The sequence below is a fragment of the Bos grunniens genome, chromosome 10, assembly GCF_055505025.1.
Source record: "Bos grunniens cultivar Pamir isolate PY7600 chromosome 10, Bosgru_T2T1.0, whole genome shotgun sequence".
Classification (NCBI taxonomy): domain Eukaryota; kingdom Metazoa; phylum Chordata; class Mammalia; order Artiodactyla; family Bovidae; genus Bos; species Bos grunniens.
In genome coordinates this window covers 24,364,137-24,377,328 of record NC_141174.1, presented here as the reverse complement: position 1 = coordinate 24,377,328, position 13,192 = coordinate 24,364,137, and the positions used below count along the sequence as shown (strand labels likewise).

General features: G+C 38.2%; 1 protein-coding gene across 21 annotated transcripts in view; it reads left to right on the top strand.

Moving 5' to 3' along the window:
- Nucleotides 1-13,192, top strand: part of GPHN (gephyrin) — a 535,403-nt gene that overhangs the window by 474,939 nt on the left and 47,272 nt on the right. For all 21 annotated transcript variants that reach the window (XM_086320195.1, XM_086320194.1, XM_086320189.1 and 18 more), the window contains one exon: nucleotides 8,559-8,680. In XM_086320195.1, the coding sequence (XP_086176321.1) occupies nucleotides 8,559-8,680 (122 nt within the window). The remainder of the gene's footprint in view (nucleotides 1-8,558; nucleotides 8,681-13,192) is intronic.

Here is a 13,192-nt window from a genome sequence, read left to right as displayed (position 1 = left end):
ACTGGAAGAGACTCTGATACTGGGAAAGATTGGGAGCAGGAGGAGAAGGGGACAACAGAAGATGAGATGGTTGGATGGCATCATTGACTCAATGGACGAGTTTGAGTAGACTCCAGGAAATAATGAAGGACAAGGAAGCCTGGCATGCTGCAGTCCATGGGGTTAGAAAGAGTCAGACATGACTTAGTGAGTGAACAACAACAATCTCATCTTCCACCATTGCCTAATCTCACTCATCACTTTTCCCTTCCTACTATAAAGAATGGAATTCTTCCTTCCTGACTTACCCCTCCTTTTTTTAATGTGTTGTTGTTTAATTATTTTCTTAAATTTTTGTTGGGGTATAACTTGCTTTACAAAGTGGTATTAGTTTCTACTATTTTTTAAAGGCATCATTCTTCCCTGAAATGTTTATTACCAAGGTCATCAGTGACTTTTTTTTTTCATTTTTAATTATGATAAAATACACATAACAAAACGTTTACCATGTTAACTATTTTTTAATGTATTTTGTTGTTGTTCAGTCACTAAGTCATTGACTTTTGATAATTAATTTTTCCAAAAGAGGAAAAAAGGAAGAAATTATATGTAAGGGAGCTGTTTGCAATGGATGTGGAAATAGTTACTGACCTACAGAAGTCTAATATCTTCTCTGTATTAAGACGAGAAAAGTCTTAGATGCAGACAACTCCATTTCAGTACATTAAAAAGAGAGAAAGTAAATCATTATAACAGTCTTGGGCCCCTTGACAGTTCCATCAAGACCACAGGGTTAAATCTCTGAAGAACAGAAACAAAGAGGGAGGTCTCTTAAAATAAATGATTTCTCTTTTAGACAAGACAGAGAACTTCCTCCTGAGGGTTTAACAAAAGAGATTTCAAATGTTTTGCTTTTTTACTTAAATTTAATTTTGAAGCAATGCATAACAATAAAAATGATAATCACTGAATATTCAGAATAATATTCATCCTCTGTTCTAAAAGTACCTTCAAACTGTCCACTTAAAAAATAGTCACAATTGAGCTACCTTTTATTGGGTGAGAATTTTTAGGACTTCAAGCCCAGGAGACAGTGTCTCAAGTAACCTTGAGAGAACTGCTCCAAGGAGGGCGGGCGGGTCAGGTTATATAGAAGTTTGCAACAAAGCTCAGGTACTCTGATCATCCAGAAAAACATCTACTTCTGCTTCATTGACTACACTAAAGCCTTTGACTATGTGGATCACAACAAACTTTGGAAAATTCTTAAAAAGATGGGAATACCAAACCACCTTACCTGCCTCCTGAGAAACCTATATGCAGGTCAAGAAGCAACAGTTAGAACTGGACAAAGAACAAAGGACTGATTCAAAATTGGGAAAGGAGTATGTCCAGGCTGTATATTGTCATCCTGCTTATTTAACTTAAATACAGAGTACATCATGTGAAATGCCATGCTGGATGAATCCCAAACTGGAGTCAAGATTGTCAGGAGAAATATCAACCTCAGATACCACTCTAATGGAAGAAAGTAAAGAGGAGCTAAAGAGCCTCTGGATGAGAGTGAAAGAGGAGAGAGAAAAAGCTGGCTTAAAACTCAGCATTCCAAAAAATGAAGATCATGGCATCCTGTCTCATCACCTCATGGCAAATAGATGGGGAAACAATGGAAACAGTGACAGTCTTTATTTTCTTGGGCTCCAAAATCACTGCAGAGAGTGATTATAGCCATGAAATTAAAAGACGCTCCTTGAAAGAAAAGTTATGACAAACCTAGACAGCATATTAGAAAGGAGATTCATCACTTTGCTGACAAAGGTCCATCTAGTCAAAGTTACGGTTTTTCCAATAGTCGTGTACAGATGTGAGAGCTGAACTATAAAGTAGGCTGAGTGTCGAAAAATTGATGTTTTCAAATTGTGGCGCTGGAGAAGACTCTGGAGAGTCCCTTGGAGACTCAAGGAGCTCAAACTAGTCAATCCTAAAGGAAATCAACCCTGTGCTTTGGCCACCTGATATGAATAGCTGACTCATTGGAAAACACTCTGATTCTGGGAAAGATTGAGGGCAGGAGGAGAAGGGGTCGACAGAAGATGAGATGGTTGGATGGCATCACTGACTCAATGGACATGAGTTTGGGTACTCCAGGAGTTGGTGATGGACAGGGAAGCCTGGCATGCTGCAGTCCATGGGTTCACAAAGAGTAGGACCCAACTGAGCGACTGAACTGAATTGGAGCACAAAAACTTTCCATATATGGTTCTAGGTTCTTTGGCTGGTCTAATAATTAAATTGACAGATTACCGGAGAAAATATTAATCTTGTACATATAGGAATCCCATAAAAATATAAGACTCAAAAGCAGTCATGTGATTGAGGTTTGTATGCCAATCTGAGCTGAGAAAGGGAAAGACCCTGGAACTTCAAAGGGAGAGAAGGGCAGTTCACAGGAAGATGAGAAGAGCAGGTGTTTTGTAATCAGTCGTTTGCCCTGCCATACAGATACGTCTTTCAGGTGAAAAATCTCCTGGTAATGGCTCTTTTTCTGGGCCAGGTCCCCTATCTAAGTTCTTAGGCAGCCAAGGAATCATAAAAGTTTTTGTTGAGTCTGCTAGGGTTTGATTGCCTTCAGCTCAAAATAATCCACGTACCAAAGAGGTTCATTTGGAGGTGGCATATTCTGCTCCCCTTCTAAACAAAATAAATTTCAGCTAACTTTGAGAGCTCAACAAAAAAGGATCAGTGTGTGCTACGTCACTTCAGTCATGTCTGACTTTTTGTGACCTCATGGAACTGTAGCCCACAAGGCTACTCTGTCCATGGGATTCTCCAGGCAAGAATACTGTAGTGGGTTACCATTTCTTTCTTGGGGGGTCTTCCAGGCCCAGGGATTGAACCATGTCTCATGTCTCCTGCATTGGCAGGTGGGTTCTTTTCCACTAGCGCCACCTGGGAAGCCCTCTACTTGTAACTTCATCACTAAGGTATCTTGAACGTGCTGCTGCTCCTCTCTGGTATTCCTGCCACACTGTCTGTAAAATGAGTCTTCCAGGCTGGACAGGCTCCCAGCTCTAACGCAGTGTCACTAATTCTAAACAGCCCCACCCAAATCTTACAATGAAATCTTCCAACCACCTTTATTTTCTGGAAACCATCATCTGTCAGAACTTTTCCATAGCTCAAAGTTTAACCATCTTCCTCTTTTTCCTGAGCTTTCTTGCTTTGTGAATGATCCTTTCAAGATCCCCAGAATAAAGCTGTCCCCAAAGCTTGAAGGAGATAAAAAGCAACAGCAGTATAAGAGAGTAAGCTCCAGGAGTTGGTGATGAACAGGGAAGCCTGGAGGGCTGCAGTCCATGGGGTGTCAGAGTCAGACACAACTGAGCAACTGAGCTGACTGACTGACTGACTGCCTGAGTACAAGAGAAGAAGAAATTTGTGGGCTCTTTCCCCTTCCTCTCCTTAATTTAACTTCTGACCAATTTAAACATTTGTTATACTTTTCCTGGAAACTTGAAAAGTTGAATTTGGAATCCAGTCAAGGAGAGAAAAAAGGATCAGAGCTTAATGTAAATGCTGGACTTACCATCATAGATAACAACTTCCCCAAACACAGAGACTCAGAAGACCTCAGTGAAGTACAATTTAACCAAAATGAGAATACTGGTGGCATGGGTCTTGCCTAAGTGTGATGGGGACTTCAGTGACTATCATGATCTTAGTACAGAGACCACCTGGGAAACCTGCTGATCATACAAAGCTGGGTATATTAAAGTTTCTGAACAAGGGAGAGCATCACCTTGACAGAGTGCTGAGTCTTCCAAATTTGCTGGCATATTGAGTGCAGCACTTTCACAGCATCATCTTTTAGGATTTGAAATAGCTCAGCTGGAATTCCATCACCTCCACTAGCTTTGTTCGTAGTGATGCTGGATGTCTGGCTCTAGGTGAGTGATCACACCGTCGTGATTACCTGGGTCATGAAGATCTTTTTTGTACAGTTCTTCTGTGTATTCTTGCCACCTCTTCTTAATATCTTCTGCTTCTGTTAGGTCCATATGGTTTCTGTCCTTTATTGAGCCCATCTTTGCATGAAATGTTCCCTTGGTATCTCTAATTTTCTTGAAGAGATCTCTAGTCTTTCCCATTCTATTGCTTTCCTCTATTTCTTTGCATTGATCACTGAGGAAGGCTTTCTTATCTCTCCTTGCCATTCTTTGGAACGCTGCATTCAGATGGGTATATCTTTCCTTTTCTCCTTTGCTTTTCACTTCTCTTCTGTTCACAGCTATTTGTAAGGCCTCCTCAGACAGCCATTTTGCTTTTTTGCATTTCTTTTCCATGGGGATGGTCTTGATCCCTGTCTCCTGTACAATGTCACGAACCTCCGTCCATAGTTCATCGGCACTCTGTCTATCAGATCTAGTCCCTTAAATCTATTTCTCACTTCCACTGTATAATCATAAGGGATTTGATTTAGGTCATACCTGAATGGCCTAGTGGTTTTCCCTACTTTCTTCACTTCAGTTTGGCAATAAGGAATTCATGATCTGAGTCACAGTCAGCTCCCAGTCTTCTTTTTTGCTGACTGTATAGAGCTTCTCCATCTTTGGCTGCAAAGAATATAATCAGTCTTATTTCAGTGTTGGCCATCTGGTGATGTCCATGTGTAGAGTCTTCTCTTGTGTTGTTGGAAAAGGGTGTTTGCTATGACCAGTGCATTCTCTTGGCAAAACTCTTAGCCTTTGCCCTGCTTCATTCTGTACTCCAAGGCCAAAATTACCTGTTACTCCAGGTGTTTCTTGACTTCCTACTTTTGCATTCCAGTCCCTTATAATGAAAAGGACATCCTTTTTGGGTGTTAGTTCTAGAAAGTCTTGTAGATCTTCATAGAACCATTCAACTTCAGCTTCTTCAGTGTTACTGGTTGGGGCATAGACTTGGAATACTGTGATATTGAATGGTTGGCTTGGAAACAAACAGAAATCATTCTGTCATTTTTGAGATTACATCCAGGTACTGCATTTCGGACTCTTTTGTTGACTATAATGGCTACTCCATTTCTTCTAAGGGATTCCTGCCCACAGTAGTAGATATAATGGACATCTGAGTTAAATTCACCCATTCCAGTCCATTTTAGTTCACTGATTACTAGAATGTCGGCGTTCACTCTTGCCATCTCCTGTTTGACCACTCCCAACTTGCCTTGATTCATAGACATAAGATTCCAGATTCCTGGGCAATATTGCTCTTTACAGCATCGGACCTTGCTTCTATCACCAGTCACATCCACAACTGGCTATTGTTTTTGTTTTAGCTCCATCCCTTCATTCTTTCTAGAATTATTTCTCCACTGATCTCCAATAGCACATTGGGCACCTACCGACCTGGGGAGTTCATCTTTCAGTGTTCTATCTTTTTGCCTTTTCACACTGTTCATGGGGTTCTCAAGGCAAGAATACTGAAGTGGTTTGCCATTCCCTTCTCCAGTGGACCACACTCTGTCAGACCTCTCCACCATGACCCATCCATCTTGGTGGCCCCACACAGCATGGCTTAGTTTCATTGAGTTAGACAAGGCTGTGGTCCATGTGATCAGATTGGCTAGTTTTCTGTGATTGTGGTTTCAGTCTATCTGCCCTCTGATGCCCTCTCTCAGCACCTATGGTCTTACTTGGGTTTCTCTTACCTTGGACGTGGGGTATCTCTTCACGGCTGTTCCAGCAAAGCACAGAGCTGCTGCCTACCTTGGACATGGGGTATCTCCTCTTGGCTACCACTCCTGACCTTGGACATGAGGTATCTCCTCTCCGCCACTACTGCACCACGCCCTCAAAAGAATACTTATAGGATTTTGAGGACTGGGATTGGTCATGGGGTGGTTTTAAGGGAGTTTGTAAATGTGGTCTAGGCAAAGACTGATCACATTTTGTAAAGTAGGTAAGTTGCTGAAACAGCTTCATTTTTTCTTTGGAGTAACAGTCCATATGGAGTTACCATTGTCTCTATTTGTCCATGATATTATAGGAATATATAGGTCTGAATAAGCTTGTGTTGTAACAATTTGACTTAAGATAATTTGTGTTAAATATCATGGTTTGGTATAGTTTGCCTGTTTTGGTATAGTTTGCCTGTTTTGCAAGTTGATGTATCTGTTTTCTCTCTCAGAAAGAAAGTTTGTTGGCAAGATAGCCAATTATAAGGCTTTTGAAAAAATTCAGATATATTGAATACCTGAAATTCAGACGAATGGGGAGTTGATAAGAGAGTGAATGGAAACCTAGGGTCATTGAGGAATGGAGTAAGGATTAAGGATTGAAACCTTTGGGAAGATAGTAGACTACAAAGGGAAAAAAAATCAAAGATTAAATGTCTGAAAGCTGGAAATACAATGGCACCATTGACGGTAACAGAAACAGGGAATTGAAATTTGGCATTTGGTAGATAAGAAAGCAATAAGATATGAAGATAATGCGTTTTTTTTTTTTTACTTTGTATTGTAGTTTTTCTTTTGTATTTTAACTATAGTAAGTTTTAGGCATCATTCTAGAGATGACCAGAAGATGTTAGAAAATTAGATTTCATTTTAATGAGGAATATTGTGAATTTATTCTAGTGCATGCAACCTTATAATCTTTCATTCAATTCTGTGTATTTTCTTTGAAAATACTTAAAATGTGCTGGAAATCTCACACCCTCATTTAACTAGCTAATATTCCATTATGTCAGTTTTACAGACAAACAGCCAGTGATCTCTAATTGTTCTATTATTTCTGGAACCTTGTGCAGCAAAATAACAGAGAGGAATATGAATGGCAAAGAAAATGCCCTATGAACAGGGAAATCTTATTCCTTAGTTGGTGGTCAATATCCTTTGTGAAAAAAATCTTTTCTCTCTATTGCAACTTGTCTGATTAATGGCAGTTAAAAAGCTGTAAGTCTTGGCCTTTATAAAATTATAATAAGTTCAATAACTATGTGTTAATTAAGATCAGAAAATCAACCTATATTAGCACTGCAATAGCAGTTTTCCCAGCTCTGCCAGTGATAAAGGATATGAGTGGGTTGCAGTGTCACATGGCATCTGATTAAGTCAGATTAGTACAGGATTTGAAGGGAAGTCTCCCAGGTGACAGTGAATAAGATGATCAAAGTTTTTCTCCAGATCTTTTAAGGGGACAGTTGGTTGAAAAGCTACTACTTTTCCAACATAAAGCCAAAAGTCCAGCCACATGGTATCACTAATGAGTCAGAAGGAAAGACTGAAGGGGCTTGAGGTTACTATTTGGCAGTACTGATATAGAAAACCCTAGGTGTTAACCATATTAACAGCCTAAGTGTCTGAAGTATGCAGGCTGGCCTTCAGCCTCCTAAGATAATATTCCAGTATAATTTTCCAATAATATTCCAGATAATTTTCTCACTTCAAAGATGTACTTTTTTTCATTTTCTAATTTTCTGAAATCAAAGTACATCTTAAAATTGTATAAAGTTGCATGTTGAGTGTGTGTGTGTGTTAAGGACCTCCTATTCTTCAGTATTTTATAATCTAATGTAAATCTATGTTCACATTGTCAACTGATTCCATCTATACTAGCACGTAGAAGTAACAGTATTAAGGACAATTGGAATTAGGTGCTTTTTCAATATTATATGTAATAAAGGACAGAGAATTGCATTTCTCTTCTATTTGTCTATATGAACTGAGTGTTCACTATCTCGATCCTAACAGCTGCCTTTCAAGGTAGTTATTACTGTGTATTATAAGTGGAAATATTATGGAGTAACATATTTGGGCAACTTGAATTTGAACCTCATCTGAATAAGGTAGAATCTTGCTACTATGCAACACTGCCTCACTAGGACATCCTAACATAAAAGAAACTTCTTATAATTTTCTTTTTTGACATATAATTGTAGATATTAAATCTCTAAAGGGTGATTCAGTTCAAAGTCATGGAATTGTGAGTGTGTGCAGTTAAGTATTACTTGTGTAAGTTTGCTAATAGAGACAAAATATCTGGCTCCGTCTCTTTCAAATAAGTTTAACTTTTTCGATATTTCTGATCCCGCTTCAAAAAAGATATACAAAAGCTTGAAAGAAAAGATAAAATATCAGTCTCTTCAGACTTGAGAATATCATGTCAGAGTCTCTACCTTAAGTATTCTCAATGAAAGACAGATTAGAAAATAATAGTGAAAGAGAAAATAGAAAGTTTGTTGTTGTGTGTGTGTTTGTTTTTTTTTTTTTCAGTTTGACACAGTAAACAGCCAGTGGGAAGGCCACTATCTCCAGAGCACTGTTTTGTCAAATTACAACCAAAGCTGGTGTGATATTTGGCCTACTATTTAGTCACTTGAATTTCTGCATATTTTTTAATTCTGGAGAAATATTTTCTCATTCTCCTGGCTTTCACTATTTACCAAAGATCCTTTGAGCATATATCTTTCTCATGCCAGATAATGTTGTAGGGGCTAGATATGCTAAACTCTGTTTATTAGATCTATTTTTTTTTCCATTAACAATAGGCTGTATTATCCTAAGAAAATAATTTGTGGTGGTTTTTTTGGCTTTGTAGTTGCTAAATCCTGAAGATGACCTCTTACCAGGAAAGATTCGAGACAGCAATCGTTCAACCCTCTTAGCGACAATTCAGGAACATGGTTACCCCACAATCAACTTGGGAATTGTGGGAGACAAGTAAGTATTGGATTTTATTTTGAAGTTGTTGTGGTACAAATACAAATTTGAGGGATACTAACTAGGTGAGATTGTTGCTAAAGAGAAAGGGATTTAATACCATAATTTCCACTTATTTCATTCTTCAAAAGCCAAAGATTTGTGGAGGTGTCTATTTCCTTTAGTGGTAGACATTTTTCTGGAAAGCCTTTTACAACCAGAGAAATACGTTGCTCTGCTATGGGTGCTATTCCTATTCACACTTTTACTAGTTTCAAGAAAGATAAGGAAGATACAGGTGAGATGAGTAAGAGAGAAGTGTCAAAATTAGCACTAACTGATGCTTTAAAGTTTAAGTACAATTATTTTCTATGACTTTTGTATTGATTTTTGTATTCTTATATAACTTGAGTTTCTCCAGGCTTCACCCACCTAGAAGTACAAACGGAGGAACATTGACTGTAATTGCCCATCTCCAAGAGCACATTACCCCCATTTACTCAATTAACTCAGCTGTCTGCTAAATTCCCCACGTATTTCTCTAAATCTCCAACTGCGTCTCACTTGTGATCAAAAACAAGTCTGCTCTTCCTGAGCAACCCCTTCCATGCAACATGCCACCTTTCACTAGGCACTGTTTCCAGTTCACAAGATGTGTGCCTGCCCTTAGTAACCCTCAGATATCAGCCTGCTAGCAACAAATGTGGGAAACAGATCTGAGTGATGGATACCCTGATGTGAATGTATCTATCACCCATAACTGCCTCCTTTTGTCTTATCACCACCTTGTCACTAAGAAAAGCTCATTATGCCTGGCTTCTTCTTCTCTAACGATGAGTGCTTTCCCAAAGCTCAAATGTGCTTTTGAAGAGGCTCTGCCCTACCATTCCACAAGGTATGTTCAGACACCTATAAACCGGACACAGTGTAGTCCAGACCTAAAACACAGCATCTTGCCAGTAACCTGAAAGGTAATAGTTTTTAATGTTAATCTCACCTTTTAAAGTTCTCTTCTTACCTCTTGATTTTTTGTTTCTCTGAGAACACTGGAGTAGAGGCTATTAGACATATCTTCAAACACTTTTTTTTTAATTCACCATTTATAATTACCTGAAAGTTTAGTGCTAGAGAAGTCCATAGGTAAGTAAACAGCCAACTTAGAACCCATGCTGGTAAAGTTGGTACTACAGGTCACCTAGTATTAACTTGACTCGGACTCCCTAGCCCTGGGAAGGGAAAGAAAGAACCCACTGAAAAGACAAGGAGCGGGTTAAATTTGGACCTGACCAGTAACTTGTCTTTTTTTTTTTTTTTAAGATTTTTAAGATAACACTTATTTCTTAAAAGTTAACGTGCATAATAGGAAACCAAAAAAATGCAAAAAGCGAAGTCATTCATAATCACAGGCAGTTTACCATTTGATGTGTCGTCCTAGGTCAGTTTGTGCATTGCACAGCTAGCATCCATTTTTATGCAAGTATGAGCATGCAGTTATGTATCATGCTGTTTCACACATCAGGAACGTTTGCTGTTTCGAAGTCTTAAAGCTATGAGTATTTTGATAACCAAGAATACACTGCACCAACTCAATCTGGAAAGGAAAAAATATATAATCCTGCCTTCTTGGTGACAAAAATTTCAGAAAAGACAAAAATGGCAACAGTCCTCTAGATAAAGATATTGGCAGAGTTATGATTAAAATACTACATTCCTTAATGTTCAATTAAAAGTGAGACATAAAGCAACAGCATACACCAAGGATAATACTTCTAAGAGGAGTCATCATTATCTGATCTAAACTATTAAAGAAATATGTTTCCTTTGAATACTTAACAATGCATTCTTATTGTACAATCAAGAGATGCACACACATGGATGGTTATCATCCAAATATAAATATAAATATACATACATCCCTTCCTTTATACTTCCTTCTGCCCCTCTGCTGCCACCCTAAGTGAGCAAGTCCTGACATAACATTTCTCAGAGACAGTCATATAAACTTCAGGCATCTAAAAATTATCCTGATGCAGATACACCTTTAAAGATGACAAAAATTAATTTCTGAAAAGAAATAGGATGAATCCAGGAGTTCCAGTAGGACAGAGCCTGAAGTTCTAAGGAACAAAGTCATCAGATTTTGAGTTTGTTTCCTACCCACTGTTGGCTCTGACCCTGCCACTAAGTATGTTCGTGAGCTCTAAGAACTATCATAAGGTAAAAGGTGCTTTTTGTTTGTGTGTATCATTTTTACCTTATGCTGTTCTAGACTATAATTCTGTTCATTCTCTCCTCCTAACGTTGTACTTTTGTATTAAAAAGGAAGTAACTTGATATATATACTACATGCTGCATTGTCTTACTGTGGAAGCCAAAACACCATTAAAAGCTTACTGTGTTGTTAAGCTAATATTTGATTGTCTGGGGCTAATTGTTGACTTGCTATAGACATTTCCCAATAATTAATGTACCTTGAAAACAGCATATAAAGAACAACAAAACTATAAGCAAGATATAGGCAATTCTGAGAATATGCAGATCTTTATTCCTTTCTTGGATTGTATACCTTACATAAAACTGAGAACAGTTTTTTAAAGTACAATTGATGCAAATCTAAACTTCCTCAGTCTTAGAGTGCTATATTGAAAAATCCCAGAGTAAATGGTTTAAAATGCAGAGGTGGAATGTGGGAGGACAGAATTTATAACTGTTCAGATGGAAATCTTTGCTGGGAGTTTAGCAGAGGAGACAAGGTACATTTAATCTGTAGCCTGTTGATATTCTGTGAAGGTTGCCTCCCTCTTCATTCTTCTCTTTCCTGTGTAAGACATTTGCTTATGAAACAAAGGCTGTTATACAGAAGCCTTTGTGTGAAACTCTCCAGGGAAATAAGCAGGGTCTTGAGAGAAACTACCCTGTGTTTAAAGCAGGGAGAGAAATAACTGAAAATGTCAGCAAGCACAGAACAGTTACTCAGCTAGGCAGATAAGAGTAGGGAGTAAGAGTACTATTCTTATTACTTTCAAAAGGTTTCAGTCTGCGTTTAAATTCTACATGATTAGATTTCTCAGCTCTTATTCTTATCACCTTTCATAACTTTAACAGTAAATGTTAAAATTGAAGAATAAGACTCTATAAAACATTTGTTATTTGTGGTCCTTTTAATAATAGCCAGTGTGACAAGTGTGAAGCAACATTTCACTGTGACTCTGATGGATTAGTGATGTTGAGCATCTTCTCATGTGCCTATCGGCCACGTGTATGAAAAAGATGAATTTTTAAACCCAGAGATGTTAATTGAACTTTCCCAGCATTATACAAGTGAGTGGCAGAGGTGGAAATGAAATCTAAATTTCTTGAAATTAACTATCATTATGAAGACAAGAGAATAACTGTAAATATGTCAAAAGAAGCATCATATACGTTGGAATGGTCTGCGAGAGTTTTAAAAAGGTGCATTTTTAGCTAGAACAGAAAGGATGAATAGGATTTGTGTAGTTAGGAAGAATGTATTAACCAAGTAGGAAACAGGGAATGAACAAAAATAGAGAAGTAGAAATGAACAACTTAGGTCAGGACCGACTGGTTAAAATAGGAGGTTTAGGAAGAAGGATACATGTAAATTTCATAGAAATTTGAGGCCAAATTTTGAAAGGATTTGCAATCTAGGCAAAACTACCCAAGTTGCTTAAATGTACAGCTTTTTTTAAAGCAGAATTGACATAATAAATCATTATTTTGGAAAGATAATTTGACCAGGTATTATCACATGGACTAAAGTTGGAGACCTATTAGAAATAAGAACAACAGTTTATTTCTTGTTCAGTTCATAAGTACTGATTGTGAATCTTTGCAAATCATCTAGAGAGCTTATTAAAAATGCTGATTCTGATACAGCAAAACTGGAGTGTGCCAAGATTTAGCATTTCTAACAAGCTCCTAAGATATCAAGCCACTGGTCCATGGATCACAGGAAGTAATAAGAATGTAGTATATTTAATCATGTATCAGGGCTTCCTTGGTGGCTCCTGTAAAGAATCTGTTTGTAGTGCAGGGGACTGCCTCCAATGCAGGAGATGCAGGTTCAATCCCTGGGTTGGGAAGATCCCCTGGAGAAGGAAATAGCAACCCACTCCAGTCTTGCCTGGGAAATCGTATGGATAGAGGAGGAGCCTGGTGGACTACAGTCCATGGAGTTGTAAGAGTCAGATACAACTTAGTCAGTAAACCATCACCACCACTACAAAGCCTCATTGAAATGGTATATGTCTATTCTATAAACACAAATAAAATGCTTGCAAAACCCAGTTATTAGGTCTCTCACAGTCTTACATCCCTCTCTAGCAATACCCCATTTCAGCTTCTTCATTCTCCATTAGTACTTTATCCTTTATTGGTTTTGGCAGCATCTCTTCCTATGCTCATTTCCAAGTATAAGTGTCAACCAAGGCTCACCCTTGACTATCTTTCCTGCTAATTCTTTATGCTGACTCCCAAATCTGATCTCTGTCTTGAGCTCTATGCCTAGATCTA